At 36.6% G+C, this 24,566-nt stretch overlaps 1 protein-coding gene across 3 annotated transcripts in view; it reads right to left on the minus strand.

The window, feature by feature from the left end:
• GPR155 (G protein-coupled receptor 155) overlaps positions 1-24,566 on the minus strand; it is a 44,845-nt gene that overhangs the window by 7,953 nt on the left and 12,326 nt on the right. For 2 of the 3 annotated variants that reach the window (XM_013990590.2, XM_003133486.5), the window contains exons 3-13: positions 22,643-23,042; positions 20,401-20,566; positions 19,688-19,843; positions 17,957-18,040; positions 16,642-16,759; positions 12,615-12,699; positions 12,165-12,255; positions 10,621-10,831; positions 6,627-6,731; positions 3,433-3,569; positions 1,836-1,931 (exon numbers count right to left, since the gene is read on the minus strand). In XM_013990590.2, the coding sequence (XP_013846044.1) occupies positions 1,836-1,931; positions 3,433-3,569; positions 6,627-6,731; positions 10,621-10,831; positions 12,165-12,255; positions 12,615-12,699; positions 16,642-16,759; positions 17,957-18,040; positions 19,688-19,843; positions 20,401-20,566; positions 22,643-23,042 (1,649 nt within the window). The remainder of the gene's footprint in view (positions 1-1,835; positions 1,932-3,432; positions 3,570-6,626; positions 6,732-10,620; positions 10,832-12,164; positions 12,256-12,614; positions 12,700-16,641; positions 16,760-17,956; positions 18,041-19,687; positions 19,844-20,400; positions 20,567-22,642; positions 23,043-24,566) is intronic. The other variant, XM_013990589.2, reaches the window with a different exon arrangement.

A 24,566-nucleotide genomic window follows, 5' to 3' on the forward strand; every position in this document is an offset into this window, starting at 1 on the left:
CTAAAATGAAATTGGTTAGTGCTTAGGAAAAGGCTTTGAAGAATTTGGAGGCAATAAGACAAACTGGCACCAGATATTAGCCACATATCAGGACAATCATAACTGCCTGAGGAGAAGGGAGGCTGGGAACGCCATTTGTCAGGCACAGAGGGGTAAGGAGCTTAGTGCAGGTTGGCGTGGATGGGGCAGAGAATGCAATAACATGAAGGACCTAGCTGTCTTCACCTCAAATTACAAACCAACAGAAGGGAATGACCTTACTACCACAGCTCCCCAAGAGACACACGGAATGGGAGCAGGTTTTGTATCTGTCTCCCTCCTTTGAATCACTTTAGCCATAAGCTGTGGGGGCAGCATTTCAAATGCAACATTCCTGGCATTAGCTTCTGTTTGTGAAGCTTCATCAGTTCCAGTCCTGGGATGGCTAAGCTTGGAGTGGGCTTTCTGAATGCAAAATGCTTACTGAGACCATGATTCTTTCGTTTAGTAGTTTATAGTTCTTGGGTGCAAAATCAAATTTTGAACAGTATCACAAAATGAGGTGGGCATCAAAGCCTTTCAATGCTCATGTCTGTCTATAATAAACCTGATAGGTCACTTGTCTGTCTAAATATAGCCAATTTTGCTCCCATAAAAATGGCAAAACTGGAAATATTTTGAGAAATTAATATTAGAGAAAAACTTGTAGGAATGTCTAATGATGAATGTTAACTAACTCATATGGCCAATTATTTCAGGTTTAATAGGCAAACCCAGTGATTTCAAGTACTGTATTTTTTTTCAATACAGTACTTAATCTGGGGACTAATATTCTCTAATTACAAAGTAAGGGATTGAAATAAAATATTTTCACATAAAATATTTTCTCAGTATGTAAAATATCATTTATCCTTAAATATCCATTTTAATAGTGATAAAGACAACAGCACCTATTATATTCTTCATGGACTTTTAGTTTCTAAATTTTAAATTGGATGTGATGTCTGCCCTGCAGATATTACTGTGATATTTAAATAATTAATACAAAATGCTTTAAAATGTTTGGCATATAGTAGTCTCTCAAGAAATGGTAACTACTATCCTTGGTCAGATTTTATTGTATATCACATGATTTTTTTTTTTTTTGGTCTTTTTTAGGGCTGCACCCACAGCATATGGAGGTTCCCAGACTAGGGGTAGTGTTGGAGCTGCAGCTGCTAGCCTATGCCACAGTCATAGCAATGTGGGATCCAAGCCATGTCTGCGACCTACACCACAACTCAGGGCAATGCTGGAACCTTAGCCCACTGAGTGAGGCCAGGGATCGAACCCTCATCCTCAAGGATACTAGTCAGATTCATTTCTACTGAGCCAAGATGGGAACTCCTATTTATATACCACATGATTTTTAAAAAAAATTTGCATACCTATAGTTGAAGAAACATCAAAATGTAAATGAGGTGATGTGCATTAAAATAAGTGCTAAACTAAAGGCTCAGAGAAGTTGAGACTTTTTCCAAAGTAACTTATTAAGGACACAACAAAGTTTAAAAAGAACTTGGAACATCTTGTTCCTGCTTAAATTATCACTCTTTATCTCAAAACCGAAGCAAAAAACTATTTGGTATTTCTGACTGAAACACTCAGTGTGCATTCTGATGACTTTAACCAATATAGTAATTCATTTCTACGAGGAGATAGGCAGCAGCTGTCAGCTGTCACACATACCAGCAGCTGGCAAACAAACTCAACCTTTTCGATTTAAAGGAAAACAAAAACATCTGCCACCCCTCACCCCTCCAAATCAAACCATCTAGGAAAACCAAAACCCCTCAAAGTTCTCAATAAATAAATACCTGGCCAAAGTTAAACACAGCACAGAAAAACTGTAACTCTACATATAGTCTTCCAGGCTCTTGGTTGAATAGCCACCATAAACAACTGGAAAGATTCTATAAAGGAAGGAGAAAACAGTATTTTAAAATGAAGCAAGCTAATCATTTCTCCCCATCCAGAACACAGTACAATAACTTATCTACTTAATAATTAGGAAGAAAAGGACTAAAGGGAAAAACACTGAGAGAATATAGAGGCTTTGTCTTTCAAACAAGAGGTTTCAACCTCTCTTCTTGACAGATGTCATTCAAATAGCATCTATTCTGATCAGATTTGAAGCAAGAAGACATGAGCCATAATACAAGAAGCTTACATAATACATCAGAATTTCGAATAGCCTGAGACAGGTCTGATTTTAAAATTAGTTCTACACAGTGAAAACAATCACATCACCATGCAGCAATTCTTGGCAGCATTTCTTTTTGATTTTTGCTCTTAAACAGCAGTTAAAATGGTGCTGGCTGATCTGATTCTATATAATGAGCATTCCAGTGTGAAAAGGATAAGATGGTTTCTTCATAGGTTATATGGTCCATCTCCCATCACTAGACAAGTTATGTTTGAACTATTGCAAAGAATTATATAGTAACTAGTAATTCATGAAAGAGGACACAGGACTAATTTAAAAAACCCTTTAGTAATCAAATAAATGCATTTAAAACTGAAGTGCTATATTTCACTTATAAAATTATCAAATTAAAAAATTTATAATATTTGAATTTTGTTGGTGAGAGTACTTTACAAATCTATACTGCTCCTTTGGAAAACAACTTAGTAGACTGCATCCCAAGACACAAAAATATTCATACTCCTTGATTCAGGTTTCCCAACTTTAGAACCTATTATAAGGAAATATACTTCATGGAGATGTTTATTAGAGTGTTCTAATAAATTGTTCTAATGCATTAGAAACAATTCATAAGAAGTGGTTGAGTAAATTATAACGCGTATCTTTGGTTTATTGAGGAGGCATTTAAAGTAACATTTATAAACTTTGTAGCAAGATGAAAATGTTTGACACTAGTCACAAAGCAGGATATAGATCTGTATGTATCATTAGAGCCATGAAAAATGTATTAAAAAGTCAGGAGTATGATGCATATTTTTCTCTTTTCTCTACTTTGTAAGTATCCATTATCTGAAGTGGTTATGTTATTTTCCTAAGGTAAAATTATTTTTACAAATTTACCTGAGGACTATCTTCTGAGAGACCATGTAGGCATTTATCCACTAAAGTCAGTCAAGAAATATGCTAGGAGTAAGAGACCTCGTACACATCATGGAGATACCAGGTTTTACCAAATTCTAAGTTCAAAGTGTAGGATAAGTAAGTATTCTAAGCAAAATAAGGTATTAGAACACTTAGGCAACAAAGTAATGTGAATTATTCATTCTTTTTTTTCCCCTAAATCGTTTAGCTCAAGATTAGAATTCAGATGGCCTAGCTGCCACCCCTTGGGAAATATCACTAAGTTTCTCCAAGATGCTGACAAAAAAAAACCCTTTGCCAAACATTTAAAGAAATGGCCCCCAAACAAAATCAGAAGAAACATTTACAGCAAACAGGCCAATGATGAGAAGTAAACACAGCAACACATGTCGTGTCAGTTGCTGGTCTCCAGTCTGTAGATACAGCTCTTCTTCCTGGGCTAATATGCAGCTCTGGGAGTTACAGCGACTCACACAATGTTCATCTATAAAACAGTAAGTACAACAATTTGTAATCAGAGCTTTTTATTTGAATGCATTTTAAATTCATAATGACTTCCTAAACAAACCACTGCATATGCACATTCAGCCCAGAATCAGTATATTATTTTAGATGAAGTCTGAGGAAGGCTCCTTCATGTTGTTTTTGAAGAGTTCTGCTTGTAGAGTGTTTTTATCCAAAAAACAAAAAACAAAAATCAAGTAGCATACAATAGTTCCTGTCTACACTATTCAACAATGTAACACACACACACAGTTTTTTAAAGCTAAATTAGTTAACTCAAGTTTCAAGGCTACACCTTGGGTCACAAATACCCTATTTTGGCTAATAGCTAAACAGATTTCCTACTACGACTTGCCTTTCATTAAATAGTTTAATATTTGCCTTAGAAAAGATTTTTAAGTAACCACATAAAAAACATTTACACACTTTGTTCTGTTCACATATGAAACTAAGTCCAAATCACAAGTGTGACTCTTCTCTGGCCTAAAAGAGGGTGAGGGGGCTTTCACAAGAAACATTTACTCTCCCACTTCAGCTCCATTGTACCTGCGCATCAAAAGCAGGGGAAAACTTTTTTACAAAATAGATGCTAGTCTAACATACATTTTTATTACAAAAAGTGATTAAAAAACACTTTACAGCTGTACCCTCAAGCTAACAAAGAACATACACAACCATTAGACATGGTCTGCATAATAGCTTATGGCATTGTAAAAAGTTCACAATAAAAGGAGGTACAAAGCAAAAAGAAAGCAGGCCACCAGACTGTCTCTGTAGCAGGATCCTGTTTTATAACAATTATTTGTATATATCTTGGTGTAGAAAAATTCTAGCTGTACATATAATAAATCTGGTCTTAAAATATTATATACAAATATTATAAAAATGATAAAAATTAATTTTATTATATTTAATTTGCCTTTTTTACACATTGCAATATTTATTTTGCCTTTGTGCTGTGGCAGTGTTTTGGGGATAAGGAATTTTATATTGTTAAACTCTAAAAATCCTCATTTGTCCATGGTTTGATTTCCTCTAAACTTTATTTCAAGCTTAGGAATGATACTAAATGATGTGAGCAGATGAAGTCCATAGATGATGGCTCTCATTCTATATAATTTTTGTAAAATACTATCAGAAAATCTAAGGAGCCCTTATAATTTGAAGATTTTCCAGGAATCATCCTTATTAATGGAGAAAGGCATATAAGCAAATTGTAACGTTATCTGGGGAGGCAAAAAAAAGTTGTTGAATCAAAGCACATTGAATTTGTTAATGGACTTTATTTTTAGGTCTATTGTGTAGGGAGAAAAAAGTAAGCAGGGAAGCCTTGGGAATTCTGATGTAAAGAAATATTAGCTTTAGAAAAGGGGCACACAAATGAAACTCAAAACACATGTAACTGAAAGCCAAGAGGGGTCTCCTATTGAAAGTCAGTGAAGGCCCAACATCTGATGTATTTTTACTTGTTTCTAAGGAAACGTGGATTCTACCATTTAAGTTTCATTCTTAGCCAGCAAATAGCAGCCAAGTATAAATCCCACTGAATAATAAAAACTACTACTACAGCTACTACTATTTTTTTAAATATAGTAGCTTCATTGAGGTATGATTCACATAACAAATCACCAATTTATAGTGTACAATTTGAAATTTTTGTACATTGACAGAATTGTACAACCATCACCATAATTGATTTTAGAATATTTTAAATCATTCCCCAAAGAAAGCTGTATGCATTAGCTTCCATCGCCTCTCTGCTGGCCCAAGTCAACCACTAATCTATTTTCTCTCTTTATAGATTTTTGTTTTTAATAAATGGAATCATGTAATATGTAGCCTTTTGTGACTGGCTTCTTTGACTTAGCATAATATTTCATATGATGTTTCACATTTATCTGCGTTGTAGGGTGTATCAGTACTTCTTATGGCAGAATCCACTGGATGGATACACCACATTTTATTTTATTTTTTCATTTTGCAAAGTTTTATATTTAATAAGTATCTAGTTTCTACACCACTAACTGTGCTAAGTGATTTGCATATATCATTTCTTATAATCCTCACATTTCTTATATAAGAACATCAACAACAGTACAATATAGTTGACAAATGCTCCATTGTAAAGAGGACTTTTTAGGGTTTCACATTCTACTTTTGATTAAAAATAAGCATAATCAACATAATGAAGGAACACTGCAATTACACATAAATGTGGTCAGTTGTTTTAAATAACTTTCAGACCACAAATGTGCTTCAGTCTCTTTATATGCCAAAAGGTTATTATTTTAAAATATTATTTTATAAGAAAGGGCATATTTAAAGTATATAGGTTCTGGAGTTCCTGTTGTAGAAACGAATCCAATTAGGAACCATGAGGTTGCAGGTTCGATCCCTGGCCTCACTCAGTGGGTTAAGGATCCGGCGTTGCCGTGTGCTGTGGAGTTTAAGTTGCAGACGTGACTCGGCATAAGTTGCTGTGGCTCTGGCGTAGTCTGGCAGCTGTAGCTCCGATTACACCCCTAGCCCGGGAACCTCCATATGCCATGGGTGTGGCCCTAAAAAGCAAAAAAAAAAAAAATACAGGTTCAGGATGTATTTAAGCACTAATTACTTAGTCCTGGTCCTGGTGGAATGGAGTAGGGGTAAAGTCTCAGCTTCTAAAACAAAAAGAGCCCTCCCTCTAAAAAATGGCCCTAAGGCAAATTTCTTAGAATTATCACTCAGGTTAAACTTATTGGAAAATTTCTACACATGCATGTGTGTGTGTGTGTGTGTGTGTGTGTGTGAGAGAGAGAGAGAGACAGAGAGACAGAGAGACAGAGAGAGAGATACTGCTGATTACTATTTCATAAAAACTTTAATTAAAAAAATAAGTATCCTTTCTCTGCATGCTTACTGTACTCTGTACTTTCCTCCATCTTATTTGAGAATATGTTCCAGCTTCTATAGAAATTCTGTGTAGAGCTCTTTGAAGGTATAAGCATAAAGAATCTTTCATTCCTAATGCCCATCCTCAGAGCCCAGAGGCACTTACTTTTCTCAAATGAAGGAGTCACAGGCCCACTGGTGCTTATGTTTGCTACTGGCTCTGTAGATGGGCAGCATAACTCACCATTGCCCATGGAGCAGGAGCAGCAACCTATATAAATAAAACAACATGTGAGGGTAGAGTCCAACCACAACGGAAGGACAAAGAGATGCCAATAAAACAAACCCAAACCAAAAAGGCCCCCAAACCCCAAACTCATTTTCCATACAGCCTCAATGAAAATATTTTCATATTTTCACTATCTATCAAAAGTGATTCAGATGTACTTATATACAGATGTTAACTTTTAAAGGGCGGCAAAGAATCAGATCCTTTACATATTGTCTTTTCTTTGCAAGAGACAAGGAAAATGTTTTTGTTTGTTTTTCATTTGTTTGTTTCTTCTTAAGGAAAATATTTTTATCCATGCTGTTTCATTAGTTTCCACTATGCTTTGGGAAAAAAGAATTTGAACATTTTCCTAAAATACAGACTTGATTTCATCACTCCTTAAAAACATGCAGAATGCTCTATTGCTTACTGCAGTTCATTCAAACTCCTTAGCCTGAATTTGAAAGCTCTCTAGAACTTGGCTCCTCTCTCCCTATCCAGCCACTCCCACTATTTAATAAAGGCCCTTCTTTCAGGACAATTTTTTAGTGTCCTCTGAAAACCCCATGCTTATTTAGGTGCTTAGGCCAAGTCCGACATGGAATTCATCCAAACCCTCTCCTGTAAGTTTAGCTCAAAACTCACTTCTTTCAAGAACATGTCTCCTACTAGTTTAGAGGATGCAGTAAAGGCAGTTGTATTCTTTTTTATTTTTAAATGTATACTGCTAAAAATCTCTTGCTGCTTTATAAGTGGATTGGTTTACAGAAGTCACACTGAGACACCTGCTATGGAGCTGTAATTTTACCTCTGCATAGTCACAGAACTGCATGCAGTGTCCTTTAAAACATTTTACATGTATATGAACATGGTGTCCCTTGACATGGCAGTTTTCCCCTTCACATGTAAGTATATGTAAGTAACCCATTAGCCTTCTCATTTATGTATGTATGTAGCTCAGTAATACACTGTGCTTATTTATTATTATTTATTGGTTTTTTTATTTTAGCCTTTGAACTCCTTCACCCATTTCTCCTACCCTCTACTTCCCACCTCTGGCAATCACCAATCTTCCAGTCTTGTTCTTAGTATCTATGAGCTTCTTTTTTGTTTTGTTTTTAATATTCCACATATAAGAGAGATCATACGGCCTTTTCTTTTATTAACTGAACCTTTGATCTCATATTAAAATAGGTTAATTTTCCTTTCAATTATAATTACACATTTATGTGTAAATCATGTGTCTCTGACAAATATATATTGAGAGGCAGAGGTGAGTGAACTATTTTGGATTACTGAGATTTGGGGAGGCCAGGCTAGACGTCTTATGTGTTATGTGTTAATACTACTATCAAAACAGAAGAGAGCAAGCTTTGGAGGAGGAAAATAACCAAACAGGTTTAAAAACCTTCTTCCTAGGAACATGGATGATAAGGCAAATAAACAAGTACTTTACCACGGCAGTTTTCAGGGTAGCTTCAGAAAATCAGGGTGTATCTTATCAACCCATCCATCCGCTTAAATATTACTAAACATGTATAGGATGCCTGACACCATGCTAGGTGCTGAGCTATACAATGATAATGATGGGTAACTCACTCAGCACTTACCATCTAGTAGGTTATACTGATAACTTAAAAAAAAATTATAAAGAAGTGAGATAAGAGAAGGAAGTAAAAACATTGCAGAAGGTTTCCTATGGAGATAAACAATAGCTGTCTTCTGGCTCTCCATTCATTTATACTAAAGATGGCTAGTTTTCCTGCTGGTGATGACTGTGACAGGATTACAGAACATCTAGGACACTGTTTATTTGCTATTTTTAAAGGACAGGTAAAGACGTAGCAGCAAAAGTCTCTGGGCTTGACACTTAGTTTAGGACAACCCATACACATTGCGGGCCCTTTGTGGCCGGTTGTAAAACATTTGCAGAAGACATAGAGAGCCAGCCTGAAGTGGTAGTCTTTGAGCCCTGTCCAAAGATATACAGTAGATGGGTTTATAGGTTAAATATAGGAGTCCACAAAGAAAGTGAGGAAGCAAAGGATGCTGGGCATGATCAGAAAGTACTCTGTTCTTAGGAAAAGTGGCTTTTAAAGTTTTAGTGAAAAGTGGCTTTTAAAGTTTTAGTGAAAACATACACATAATCCATGACCTTCCACTTTATTTTATTTATTTATTTTTATTCTTTTGCTTTTTAGGGCCACACCTGTGGCATACGGAAGTTCCCAGCTGCATTTGCCAGCCTACGCCACAGCCATAGCAATGCCAGATCACAGCCGCGTCTGCAACCTACACCACAGCACATGGCAACGCTGAATCCTTAACCGACTGGGTGAGGCCAGGGATCAGACCTACATCCTCACAGGTACTAGTCAGGTTCATTATCACTGAGCCACAACGGAAACTCCCAAGCTTCCATTTTAAAAGAGAAAATGGTCAAGAGGATTCACAAGAATGAAATTCTGATGATATAGTCACAAAGGATCTAACAAAGAAATTAGCGAGCACCATAAATAAAATTCCTTCAATAAAATGAATGAAAGAGGCCTGATTGAAGCAGAGTTAATGTAAATCTTTAGTTGGCAACCTGCACTACAGTCTTAGGTAGTGAGATCCCTACAGTCCTACACTGTGGGTATTACCAGCATCGGATATGGAAACCAAGGCACAGGGAACCTGTCCAAGATCCAGTAATAGTAAATTGTGCGGTCAGGGTTTGAACCCAGGCAGTCTGGCTCCAGATCCCTGTTTTTAACCCCCCTGCTACCTATTTCCAGTTTGGGACGAAGGAAGGGAGAAAAGAAGGAAAGAAATGTAAGATGGTAAGATATGTGGGATTTTCATCCTTTTAAGATAAAGATAGTGTAAATGTTTTTTAAATCTTTTTGCTCATTCTTTACTCACTGATGTTTACAACGAATAGTTTTAAGATTAGTCATCTATCTCTCTCCTCCATAAACTCTATAAACAAAATATGTGCCATCATTTACACCTCCTGGCCCAATGGTTTATGTTTATGAAATGTGCATGCACCAACGACTCCAAAATGCATACTCTATTGCTGAGTCCCCCTCATGGACAAAGCAAACCTTGTAACAACTGTTAACACTTATTAATAAAGTCACTGGTTAGGGTCATATTTTCACTTATACCAAGGATTGCCAAACATTTTCTATAAAGGGCCAGATGATAAATATTTTAGGCTTTGCAATCAACTGGGTCTTTGTTGAACAGCTCAAGTCTACCTATAATATAGCATGGAAGTAGCCATAAACAATACATAAATAAATGAGCATGGCTATGTTCCAATAACATGTGATGGACACTGAAATTTAAATTTCACATGGCTTTCAAATATAACAAAATGTTTTTTTTAGTATTCAAAACATTTTAAATCTTTAAAATTTTTTTCTTCAACACTTCAAAAATATAAAAGCTATTCTTGTCTCTTGGGCCATACAAAAACTGGTAGTGGACGAGATTTAGCCTGCTGACTGTGGATTGCTAACTCCTAACCTACACCATTGACCCTGCTTCATCAAGCCTCTTCACTTCATTTTATGATGGTTTTTGCCTGATGCAACATTGTTAAATTGACAAATGGGAGGTGCTTAGTTTCCTAGAAAGGGCCTTCCTTCAGTTGTTACTTTTTTCTAAACTGTCAGGTCAGAGAAAGTTTTAGGGTTTAACAAAAGTTTATCCTCACAAAAGATTTATAAATTATCTAATGAATGAACTTGCAAGCTCTTTCTATTACTATGATTCGTTCTTCATTTCACAAATACCTGTGATATTCAAGAGAGTTCAAGGAAGTTCCCTTAAACAAAACATTTAGGATACATGCTATACAGGCATGTAAGAGTTTTGTTATATTTAAGAATCATACTTGTTTCTGGGATAGAACTTGTAAAAGGTTTGGGTTCATCTATCGGCGCTGGAGTCTCCTCAAAAGCAGTGTTCCCAGGCTCTGGTGCTTTGTGGTCTTGAGACTGGCCAAAACCTTCATAGCGTCCTGCTTGCGAGGTGCGGTTCATACACATGAGTGATATGCCGGCTATGACAATGCTGCAGAATAGGGTGACTGCTGTGATGATCATCTGCCAATGTTGCAAAGAGATTTTAGGCCACTTTTCACAGTCTCAGTTTGATAATCTTAATATGCTAGGTTAAGGGCACTTTTTTGGTGGAAAATGCATTATCTCCGTAGCTATAAATGCTTTACAACAGTGGTTCTTTTAAAAAACAAAACAAAACAAAAAAAACCCAAAAAACAAAAAACAAAACAAACAAACAAAAAGGAAGGTTTGGAAGAAATATAAATTACTTGCAAAGAAATTAGGGTTTGCTTATAATCAAATGACATTTCTAGATGCTTCTTTCATTATACATCATGTCACTGCTTTCCTCCACAAGTAATCTAAAGGATTGCCTTTAAACTTTTTCTTTACTTCAAAAATTTTGCTTGCTTTAATACATAGTTCAAGTGTACTTCAACTAAAGACTCTGTTATCAATGACAATAATAAAAATAAATAATGATAGCTAATACTTACTGAGCTAATACTTACTGAGTACTAACTATATGCCAGCACTAGTCTAAATTTATGTATAATCTTATTTATTCTCAAAATAATCCAATAAAATTCAAAATTACAAAACAGAAGAAAAAGGGTGAGAAATCAAAACCAATTTTAGAAAGTTTAAAAAACTACATTTTTGAGAGGGGCAAGTCAGGGAGATGGGCTGAAGGGGCACAAGCTGCTCTGTATAAAATAGAGAAACAATAAGGATATATTGTACGGCATAGGGAAATACGGCCATTATTTTGTAATAATTTTAAATGGAATATAATCTATAAAAATATAGAATCTCTATGTTGTACACCTGAAATTACTCTAATTTGTAAGTCAACTACAATTCTTAAAAAAAAAAACCCACATACACATCCTTGGGAAATTCTAATTCAGCAGATCCCACAAGCCTCCTACTAAATAACTTTTCAATCATACTCTTTCCCTAGATGCTTTTTTTTCTAAACAAAAACTTTAGAAAAAAGTTTTCTAAAACTGTAAGTCAAGAACTTGGCTTTGATTATTACTGCTAAATTATTAAGTGGCTTTAAATTAATCACTTTTTCCTCTAATAGTTCAAAAGTATGTTTAAGAAACCCAATAAGTTTCAAACATTTGGAAGTCCTCAGCTGAAAACAGACTGACATGTAATCTCTTATTTTGTGATTTCATTTTCCTTTTTTTATAGACATGTAAACCTTTACCACATTTTGAGGTGCGACTTAAAGTGACATAGGATCACCAGTGTGATAAACTGGAACAGATTTTCCAAATTAGTTTTAATGTGCATACAGCAAAACACATTCAAAAGCTAGAAAGAGATGTTCTCAAGAACAGAACCATCAATAAACTCTTCTCACCTGCTCTTTTCCATAAAAGAAGGCTGAGTCAATGCTTTCTCCATTATGTTTTCCAGTTATCAAAAGAACACCAACAAGGAGAGCAGGAATTCTGTAATAACAAGGGTTTAGAGAGAGAGGGGGGAAAAAAAGGATGGATAGTAACTGTGTATGTGGGAACATATAAGCAAACAGAAAACCGGCGTTCCTGCGTGGCGCAGTGGTTAACGAATCTGACTAGGAACCATGAGGTGGCGGGTTCGGTCCCTGGCCTTGCTCAGTGGGTAAGCTGTGGTGTAGGTTGCAGACGCGGCTTGGATCCTGTGTTGCTGTGGCTCTGGTGTAGGCCGGGGGCTATAGCTCCGATAGACCCCTAGCCTGGGAACCTCCATATGCCACGGGAGTGGTCCAAGAAATAGCAAAAAGACAAAAAAAAAAAAAAAAGAAAAGAAAAGAAAACCACCAACTTACCCCCAGCCAGATATTATGATGATTCCAACAGGAATTTGTACCCCTTCTCTCTTTTTCAAAAGAAACAAAGAAATTGCTAGAAGGCCTAAGAATAAGAAATAGAGATTGAAAGATAGGTAATTACTCCTGATGTTGCTCAGACTTCATGAAACTTTAACAAGCCTTTTTCAATAGTAGTCTTATTTTTCTTGCCCTAGAATTTATTTTTCTAAATAAATACTTTCCCCAATATTTTGAAGCAAGTTTTCTTAATTCAGAGAAATTTATGTTTTCTCTCCTATATTGTTTCTTTATTCAATCTTCTTGTTTTATATGTGAGGATTTTTTTTAAAGCCCACATCACTTTGTTCTTTTGATTGATGTGTTTGTAATCAAAGTATATTTGGGGAAAAGAATTTTTTAAACTAGTTACAGAACAATTCCAAAAATAAAACACCCCACTCTGCTGATGTAAGAAAGTATAGGCAGTTCTTAACAGGTTTTCTTTTTAGAAACTTCTCCAAATCTCAATGATGTACCTTAGCAAAAATATAAGCTTAATACAAAAACAAATGTTTCAGAATTCTTAAGCTTTCCTTGTGCATTATACCCAGTTATTTATAGAAATAACATCTTATGTAATAAATCCTACGTAGCTGTAGAAACAGAACTTTACGGTTGGAAGGAACCCCTGTTTTAAATGAACACTTTCATTTTATAGATTTGTAAACAAAAAGGGGTGGCACAAGCCGCGCAGCCAGCAGAGGGCAGAGCAAAACTAGAAACCCAGGCTTCTGACAGACGGTAAGTCCTTCAGCTCTGTTTCTGAAACTCAGATCTGTGCACACCTAGGTGTCTGGAATTTTAAGGAGAATGTTAAGTCTTTTTGGTATATTTGCAATAAGAATCATCTCAATGGCCATCTTATATAACCAGAGTACAGTCTCATTATTTCAGGGCTTATATCTGGTTTTATATGAAATTTGAGCTAAGTGAAGGCCAAATGACATCACAACACACAGTCTAAATGAGTGTTACTGTGGTAGTTTGAAGAGAAAAAAGCGGTAAGATAACCAGGTCATAAACCATGATCAGAGTAAAGGCAGGCCAACCTAAAAAACTCTACCTAGAGAAGTGAGTTTTGAGTTCCATTTTACATTTCAAGCTGTGATTCAGATTAGCAAAATAAGATTCTCTGTCATGTCAATTAATGGTGCTAATTACTAAATTTGTAGTTTTGTTAATCGGTGGATTTGCTTTCCTTTTAAAATTATATATTAACAGTATTTAAGGCATTCATACCTAGATTTAAGATTATATATACAGATTAAGTTACACTGTGCTAAAAATAATACAAATCAACAGAGATCCTTTAGACTTGTTTTTCTTTATGGGGGACCCACACATTACTTAAATTCAGGTTTTCAGAGTCCAAGGAAACAAGTAACCAATCACAAAAGAATGCCAACTGTGTTACACAAGTGAGGGTACTCCTCACAATGTTTATCATTCCATTCCTGCCTTATGAAAATAGTGACATGGAAGAACAGGCCCAATCTAAGCCTGCACCTCTCACTGATGAAGCTGTGAAAGCTCTTGCCTGAATCAGTTAAAACTCTTCGCAAAATAAAAGTCTTAAATTAGACTAGTGTTTCCAAAAGTGTGAAGACTATAGGTGGCACAAGGGTGACCATTTTCCCACCAATTATGTGTTTATTTTAACATGTGCTTGAGGAATTCCAGTTGTGGCTCAGCGGGTTAAGAACCTGACTAGTATCCATGAGGATTCGGGTTCAATCCCTGGCCTCACTCAGTGGGTTAAGAATCCAGCCTTGCGATAAGTGGTATAGGTCGAAGATGCAGCTCGGATCTGGCATTGCTGTGGCTGTGGTGTAGGTAGCAGCTGTCGCTCTGATTTGACCCCTAGCCTGGGGACGTCCACATGCCACACCTGTGGCCCTAAAAAGGAAAAAAAAAAACCAAAAAACCTGTGCTTGAAAATTCTTTAACTAATACATGAAACCTGGGATTTTACTGAGATAAGGTTAAATTTATTAAAGTAAAAAAAAAGTGAGTCAATTTTAAGTGGAAAAAAAAAGAACAAGTGGTATGCAGCTATGGCAGAATTTATGAAGATAGTTTGCAAATGAGTAAAATTGCAGATGGCTGAAAGGATGACTTAAAATGACATTTTAGGTCTACAATTCTGTTATATCAATAATCTCAAGGTTAAGGGGCACCTTCACCGGGGTCAGGGAATTTGGAACAGCTTCTTTGGAGGGCTTTTAGTATGCATGCTTGGTAGGATTTAGAGAAACCTGGGGCTTTCTGACATTGATCTCCTTACTGCTCTCTTATTCTCATTACCAGTTTAGCTTTAACTAACCTAAGTATTAGAGATCAAGTTGGTTGATCTGTATTTAGGAATAAAGTCTTTAGGCTCTTTTAACTGGACATCTCATGAAAACTCATGCTATGCAAGGTGTCCTTGTTTTTAAAAAGCACACACCTTCTCCTATTTGCACTGAATTCATTCTCTAATTCCTCCTTCATCACACTGTTGCTTCACTTCAAAAGGTTGTTGCCTTAGATGGGTCCTGCTTTTGATCCTGAAGGCATGAAATCAAAGGCCTCTCTCTCTCAGCCACTTCCTGACACCTGCGTCCTAATAGTGGCTACAACTAGTGCTACCATTCTACAATTTCCTTTTATGTGCCATTTTTATAGGTTTGCATTTGTGATATAAATACAAATCAACCAGACTTAATGTTTCACAAACATACTAGAGTGTACACATCCAAATAAATGATTGTGTTTCTTCAAAAAAGCAGTTTGCAAAAACATTTTGAACATACTTTTTGGAGCCAATTGAAATGAAAAATGTTTTCTTGGAATTCCTGTCATGGCTCAGTTGTTAACGAACCCGACTAGTATCCATGAGGACGAGGGTTCGATCCCTGGCCCTGCTCAGTGGATTAAGGATCCGGTGTTGCTGTGAGCTGTGGTATAGGTTGCAGATGTGGCTCGGATCCTGAGTTGCTATGGCTGTGGTGCAGGCCAGCAGCTACAGCTCCAATTTGACCCCTAGCCTGGGAACCTCCATATGCCGCAGGTGTGGCCCTAAAAAAGAAAAAAAAAATGTCTTCTTACTGGGTAGTCTCCTATTTACATATCCTTTTTTTTTTTTTTTTTCTCTTTTTACACCTGTACCTGCAGCATATGGAAGTTCCCGGGCTAGGGATCAAATCGGAGCTGCAGCTGCTGACCTATGCCACAGCCACAGCAACACTGGAAGTGAGCTGCATCTGTGACCTACTCCGCAGTCTGTGGCAATGCTGGATACTTAACCCACTGAGTGAGGCCAGGGACCAAAACTGCATCCTCATGCATACTATGTCAGGTACTTAACCTGCTGAGCCACAATGGAAAAAATGTCTTCTTACTGGGTAGTCTTTTATTCCCTTATTTTTCTTGTTTTCATATTACCACTTTTCCCTCTATTTAATAATACAGTTCCATTTGTATTATTCCTACCAAGTACCAAGCATAAACACTCGTATTTCATTTAATTCTCAAAACAACTCTGTAAAGTGATAATCCAGGCTTATAGACAGGGAAACTTAAGACTGCAAAAGTTAAGTCATTTGGTTAAGGCACTGCCAGAATTTTTCATTCAGTTCAGTTGGATTCTAATAGTGAGCTCTGGGACACACCTTACATGCCTCTTCCTCCTCTGCCCATTCCTTCCTTGCCCTCCCTGCCTTCAGTGCCTGCCCCCTTGGTATCTCCAAAGGGAAGCTGTGCTGACTGTGGCCTAGATCCCAAGGCCCCAAGGAAAAGGCTATGTGACTGGAAACTACCTGAGCCAAGGTAGAAACAGAGTGATCAGGAAACAGAACACAACTTTGCAGACTCTCTGTGTTGGTGGGTGTCACTGCCCAAGCAAATATCCTAAGCCTGAACTACTAGACCTCAAACAGATCACAAGATGCTGGGGCCATTGATGGAGAAGAGGGGGACTTAAATTTCTCTTCATGATCCCACTTACCTGTCCATAAGTAAGTGCTATAGAGGGAGCTGTACAATAAAACAAACACCAAAATTTGTCCAACAAAATTTTTTTCTTTAACAAAATTCCATATCATCATTCCAGCACAGACAATAGACTGAAGGAAAAATGATAAAAAAAAGTCAGTCATACTCATATGTTTTATTCCCAGCAACTCTATTATAATTATTCATTTTAAATTATTGTTGAGTAGTTAATTATTGCATTCTAGTTATACTAAAGCTTCAAATTTTGTGATTAAAAAACTTTCTATAGAGCTTTAACAATACACATATTTAATTGGAACAGATAATGACAACATTCTACATGTTAACCTTGTATTTAGTTAAGGTTTACATAGAAAATACTAAACTTCTTTCCATTATAATTTGAGACATGCATGCAAAGATTTAACTAGAAAAATAAGATTATAAGAGAGTTCAAGTTTTAATGATTCAATTAATTCTATTAAAAATGCAAAATTATCATCAAATGTCATTACAGTTGTCCATGGGGGTGTTGGGGGGGAACTGGTTCCAGGAACCACCTCTCGAAGGAAACCAAAATCTGAAGGTGCTCAAGTTCCTTACATAAAATTCTGTAGTGTTTGCATATAATCTACGTACAATTTCCATATACTTTAACTCAACTCCAGATTACTTATAATATCAAATGCAATGTAAATGTTACATAAACAGTGGTCAGCTTTTGGAAAATTCAAGTTTTGCTTTTTGTAACTTTCTGGAATTTTTTTTCTAATATTTTTGATCCATGGTTGGTTGAATCTGAGGATTTGGAACCTATGGATATGGAAGATTGACTTTATTAGTCTCAACTTTATATAGCTCAAGACCCATTGCAAGATTTATTAAATTAGGCATAAATTAATTATAATCAAACTGTAATTGGTTTCGGTAAAAAAAAATACTTTTGACTTTAATTGTACAAAGCAATCTTCTTCTCTACCAGTACTGTGTGTGTGTGTGTGTGTGGTGTGTGTGTGTTGTGTGGTGTTTTGCTTTTTAGGCCTGCACCCGCGGCATATGGAGGTTCCCAGGCTAGGGGTAGAATTAGAGCTACAGCTGCTGGCCTACGCCACAGCCACAGCAACACTGGATCCGAGTCGCATCTGTGACCTACACCACAGCTCATGCAATGCCGGATCCTTTAACCTACTGAGCAAGGCCAGGGATCAAATCCGCATCCTCATGGATCCTAGTAGGATTCGTTAACTGCTGAGCCACGAAGGGAATTCCCTACCAGTAGTATAATCAATGAGAAAAACATAGCTCTAATTATCTGTAAGTTTACTAACCTGAGCGATGAGTAAATTAATTGTAAGCATATGAGGAAGCTGTTTATATTTCTTGCTCAAAAGAAGAATAGCCAAAGACCAGATCTTAAAGACAAAGATTCAAAAGTTATTCAGGTTTCTTAATCTTTATAATTACTTATTAACTAACTCATTGATTAGACTTTTTCAATCAAAGAATTTTTTTATTCTAATTTGGGAAGGAATCAAAACATTTGATTTACTTTAATATGTCTAGTTCCCCCAAAGAGAATTAAGGTAAATCCACATCCAAAGTAAAATAAAAAGCATGGAGAGATCTTATGGTAAATTAACTGCAAAAATGACAGGGTTTTTTTTTGTTTTTGTTTTTTTTTTGTCTTTTGTCTTTTTGTTGTTGTTGTTGCTATTTCTTGGGCCGCTCCCACGGCATATGGAGGTTCCCAGGCTAGGGGTTGAATTGGAGCTGTAGCCACCGGCCTACACCAGAGCCACAGCAACTCGGGATCTGAGCCGCGTCTGCAACCTACACCACAGCTCACGGCAACGCTGGGTAGTTAACCCACTGAGCAAGTGCAGGGACCGAACCTGCAACCTAATGGTTCCTAGTCGGATTCGTTAACCACTGCGCCACGACGGGAACTCCCTTTCTTTTTTTTCTTTTTCTTTTTTTTAAATGACAGGGCTTTTAAGAACTAATGCTTGACTAGGGCCAAGGTCTAATTTTCCCTACCTTTGGTGGCAGGGCTGGGGCATAGGTTCTCAGCCAGCTATTCAGAAAAAGAACTTTAGTGGGAAATGCAGTTATAAAGCACCAGCCTAAATTTCCCCTTTTTGATTCTACCATATTGGCTCATGAGGTATCTAAATTCCAGGCTGTCTTATTTCAAACATACATCAACCACCTTAAGATTAATTTTCTGCATTCTTCATATTTAAAAGAATACACAGTGGTCAGCTAAGTACGCTGGTTTGATTTCCTTCTTTTCTGTCACCTCATTGTCAATCAAAACTTATACTGTCTCTCCCCCTCAACCTGCCCTCTTATCGATGGCCATAGCTTTTAAGAATATGTAACAGAAGTGAAATTTCTTAAAAATTACATGAATCATGCATTTATTTGTTGCCAGTATACATATTCATCCTTACCTCCCTTCCCTTAACAACAAAAGTTGTCTTTTTTTTTTCAGCCAGAATACAGTTTGAGTTCAATAGGCAACTCAACCTATAAGACACTCTAGTTGCCAAGTGTATTTAATTTGAGCTAGATATATCCAAAGTTTCATTAACATTAAATGCACCTTTTGCCTTGATCCCAAAGATCCCTTCCAACAATGTGATTTTACTATAGCTAGTATTTGTATAGTGATTCACCACTTGCAGAATGCTTTTCACATATATTGTCTCACATAATCCTTAAAAACAAACCATGGAAATGGGTGACCTCTATTTTACAGTTGAGAAAACTGAAGGTTAGAGAAGTTTAAGTAACTCTGCAGAGAAATACAGCTAGTTTGTGCTAAGGCCAGGAGTCAAATCCAGGTCTGATTAAAGTTCACGCCTTGTCTGTTATACAACTCTTAACTCCCAATTGGAAAGACGAAACTCAGAAGGCTGATATTAAATTTTATGGGCAGGCTTTAGCTTTCTCTATTGCATAAGAAATTAGATTTCTACTCCCTAACTTTCTGTTACCAAGCTATTCTCAAATTCACTCTGTGATTTTCATTCATTTTTACACCGAAATATACTTACCAAGGAGACCAGGCTGATAATACTTATATCAAAACTAACATTCTGGATGGCGTATGCCAATGGCTTAGGGTCCATGGTGGGAAAAGTCAGTAACCAGGCAGAAACATACATGATAGGTGCAGACACAAAGGTGCTTATTACCATCCCTGAGGTTATCTGCAAAAATGAAATCAAATTAAGATTCATAGACTCAAACAATTTCCTTAAACTTGAGTCACAGCACACTAAGGCATTTAGTGAAATAATCTTCAGTAAACAGTTTAGTTCCTTCTTATTACATTTCCAAAACATCTCTCTAATGCTGTGGATAACATGTACAATATGCTCAGACACTCTTTGGTGTTAACTGATGTAGTTATTTACTGCAGTTGATTCTGTAGTGTTTTGCATCCAACAGTTGGATTATCAAAGAATAATACAGATTTTTTTTCCCTCAAATTTCAAAAATTACTCTTCTATAAATAACCTTTAGGCTTAACTATAATAAAAGCATTAAAATACTTGAAACTAAAAAAGACTAATGAAAAAAGTCATGGCTGGAATAAAGACCCCCAGATTAAATAACTCTATTGTTAGGTGATGTTACCCAACACCTCCTTATTTACAACAAGGCAGTTTGCAGATCTCAAATTCTCATAAGGGAATGTAGATTTCTGCTTCAAAATTTCATTTTTTTACTAACCACACAAACTTAGAAAGTAGTATATACATACAATCTCTACTTCCATGTTGAACTGTGTTGCAAAGATAGCCACTCCTGGTGCTACAGGAAAGACACCATACAGAAATGCATAATTTGATAAACTTGTATGGTTCACTACATTGTCGCCCTTGTCCAAGAGTTCCACCATTTCTCTGCACAGAAGTGGCAGCACCAAACTGAAGAAACAAAAAAATGCATCATTCACTTGATGTCAAAGCATGCTGATCCCCAAACTGCTCTAGTGAGCTTGTCATTAGGTTATTCTTCTCCTGCCAGGTATATCCATTTGCATGTACATATTCTCTGCATGACTACTTATGGGCATGTTATTGAAAGAATCAAAAATTCAACCTGGAATTACTTAAAGTGAAACAATATTCTAGAAATACTTCAAACATCAGGAATTAGTAGGGAAAAAACTCTGATTTTTTTTTTTTGTCCTATGAGTAATTTTCTCACAAAAAAAATTTATAAAAATTGCAGTTATGGAGCTCCCATCTTGGCGCAGTGGCAACAAGTCTGACTAGGAACCATGAGGTTGTGGGTTTGATCCCTGGCCTCGCTCAGTGGGTTAAGGATCCAGCATTGCCATAAGCTGTGGTGTAGGCCGGCAGCAACAGCTCTGATTCGACCCCTAGCCTGGGAACCTCCATATGCTGTGGATGCGGCCCTAAGAAGACAAAAGACAAAAGACCAAAAAAAAAAAAAAGTTGCAATTATAACTTCTGTTTTTGCTTTCCGTATTAGGTCACTGAAATGTTAAAAAAAAAAAAAAAAAAAAAGACTGACAAGCTGAGTAAACTTTTCAAGAAAATTACTGAACTCATTAAAAAAAAAAAAAACCACCTGACCTTTATTATGATTAGGGCTTTAAATTGTTCAGGTAATGATAACAATGCTACTCAGGCTCTAAAAACCAGTAGAAAAAAATAGGTATCTTACAAGTAGCCCTTTATCTTTGTAAAGAAAAAAAGGTTTAGTGAAGGGAGCTGACATAAATGAGGTAGAGCAAAAAAACTAGTGAAATTCAGATCTGGTGAGGAGTCAATTATTAAACAAATCCTCAGATTCCATAGAAAGAGCATATCAACAGTAGTAAGTTAATGGAGAAGTTCCCACTGTGGCGCAGTGGTTAACGAATCCGACTAGGAACCATGAGGTTGTGGTTTCGATCCTTGGCCTCGCTCAGTGGGTTGAGGATCCGTTGTTGCCGTGAGCTGGGGTGTAGGTCGCAGACGTGGCTGTGGCTGTGGCGTAGACCATTGGCTACGGCTCTGATTAGACCCCTAGCCTGGGAATCTCCATATGCCACGGGAGCGGCCCTAGAAAAGGCAAAAAGACAAAAAAAAAAAAAAAAAAAAAAAAAAAAAAAAGGGATTAAAGAAGCAAAAGAAAGGATTTTAAAAATGATAATATTTACTAAGTAATGGCTGATAACTACTATATTATTGTTAGTACCAGATTAATTACTGTGGCAAAACTAATTAATACTTTATTTCCAAGAACATAACACCACTATAAATAATTTTCAGAATTTATATTCATTTTTATTATTTTGAAAATATAGATACTATTTCATATTGCACTGGTCGCAAGAAATTAACTGCCTATACAAGAGCTAAATTCAACAGTTAAGTATGCCCCAAGTGCCTTGGGATAATCTTGTAGTAAAATTATATCACCTGTACCAGGAAGTGTCTGTAACCCCATGGCTAAGGAGCTAAGGAGGCTGAAGCACTGTTAAGGAGGTAAGAACTTTTCATGTGCAGGCTAGGATCAGATGCTTCATAATAATTCTTCATATTGACTTACCCATGTTTAGAAAATTCAACCATCCTCGGAATTATAGAATATTTTCCCCAAATTCATGATATAAAAGTTTACATTCAAAATTATTGTTTTCACTGTGGCTAATAGGATTTTAATAACTTAGAAAACTCAGAAAGCCTGCAAAAATCCTTTAAAAATATGGTCAAATATGGGACATTGGAAGATATTAAGTCAAATCATATAAAAGCTGAAGGGAAACCATTGTCTTTACCCTCTGACAGTAAAATGGAAAGAATAATTTACAGAGAAATGACTTTCCACAGTATACCAAAACATCACATTTTTAAAATTATAACTAAATTACGAGGGATTACTACTTTCAAACTATTTAAAGGAGAAAATAGTTACAGACATATCCCAACAAACTGGCTAAAAAAGGCTTTCACAAAGTACAACCCTCAAGTTAAATAGGTGAGACTTACAGTTTAGCTGTGATGAGAAGAATCAGTACAACAAATGCCGACTTCTTCAGTTTCTTTATTTTTCCTACCATTGTAAGACCAAGATAAAATAGAGCTGATCCAGAAAAAGAATTTGCAAGTCCATCAAGAAAATTTTCCATGTAAACAGGAACCTTTTGATCAAGAATAAAATTGAAGGCAATGCCAATGAAGACCATAAATACTATCGGGTTCTGTAATACACGCAGAAGTCCAAGTCCCACAATTTTTACTTTGTTTTGAGAAGCATTTTGAGTGTCTCTCCATTTCTGGATTTCACAGAAGATAAACCCTATAGGGTTTAACATCATAAGAGATATTGGTGCCACCAAGTAAATATACTGGAGATATTCTGGGTATGTCGTTTGATATAAAGCTTCAACTGCAAAATATGAATTAAAATTGATTTGAAATGTCTACCACAGAAATATATTAATAAATTACATAGATAATGTTTTCCACACTTAATTATAACAAATTATAAATTAACCTAAATAGTATAGAAGGACCTCATTAGCCTTGTTTTGGAGAGGTATGTTTTAGTAATAAGGTGAAAAAGAAGAAAAACACACTTTATTAAATGATATTTAGCTTATAAAATGATAATCAACTGAAAAAATTATTTTTAGTAAAACCCATTAGTTTTTACTATGGAGAGGCTAAAACTAGTCTCAATAAAAGGGCAGAATTTGGGTGATGGGGTCCTGCTGTACGGCACAGGGAATGTGTCCAGTGTCTTGGGTTAGAACATGATGGAAAATGGGGAAAAAAAAAAAAAAAAAGAATGGGAGTTCCCGTCATGGCTTAGTGGTTAACAAATCTGAGTAGGAACCATGACGTTGTGGGTTCGATCCCTGGCCTTGCTCAGTGGGTTAAGGATCTGGCATTGCCATGAGCTGTGGTGTAGATTGCAGATGCGGCTCAGTTTCAGAGTTGCAGTGGCTCTGGAGTAGGCCAGTGACTACAGCTCCAATTTGACCCCTAGCCTGGGAATCTCCATATGCTGTGGGAGCGGCCCAAAAAATCACAAAAAAAAGACAAAAAAAAAAAAATGTGTGTGTATGGGTGGCTGGGTCATGTTGCTGCACAGCAGAAAGGAACATTGTAAATCAACTATAATTTTGAAAGGAATAATTGTAGAATTCATAAACAATTCAAAGTAAAAATCTACTAACAAAATGTTTAAGTGGTCATGGTGGTTGTTGGTTCCTTTAGTGAGGAGTTTCACTGGAGTGGTAAGGCAGAAATCAGAGCACAAGAGGATGGAGGAGACAGGAGACAGCAGACTAAAAACTGAGCACTGAAGTGGTGGATTACAAGCTATACAGGAAAAGAAGTGAAGATGGGAGGTGGCTAACAGAGAAAGCAGAGGGGTCAGAGACAGGGACAGGGGCAGGGAGTGTGCTGTGAAGTCCAAGAAGTACGTCTAGTTGGAGGTTTTGGAGTTCAGAGTAAGTCAGAAAGTGAGCTATTGAATTTAATATTTGCTGGATGACTAGGTCACGACTAGGATGTGGTGGTGGCTGAAATGAAGTAGAGTCCTAGAGATGAGGACGTCAAGGAACCAAGAGAGCTGGGAATTTGGTGGGTAGTTCACATGGATGCTGAAGTCAAACAAGATGATGGCAAAACTTGGTAGGAGGGAAGATGACAGTGAGCCAGACACTAGTCTTCAATGAATGAGGAGCAGTGACGAGAATGAGCTCAGCAGATGACAGCAGTGAGGATGTGGTGTTTAGCCAGGCAGCATGAACCTCAAAGAAGCAGTTTTTACAAAAGAGTAGAGAAGAATGGCCTAGCAGCAGTACATGGCTGTCTGGACGCTATTCCTGCCTACCCACTCTTCATGTGGTGTGCAGATGAGAAAATGAGCAGCCTCCATTTGAGAAGAATGAATGACTTCATG

This window comes from Sus scrofa, chromosome 15 (genome assembly GCF_000003025.6).
Source record: "Sus scrofa isolate TJ Tabasco breed Duroc chromosome 15, Sscrofa11.1, whole genome shotgun sequence".
NCBI classification, from domain to species: domain Eukaryota; kingdom Metazoa; phylum Chordata; class Mammalia; order Artiodactyla; family Suidae; genus Sus; species Sus scrofa.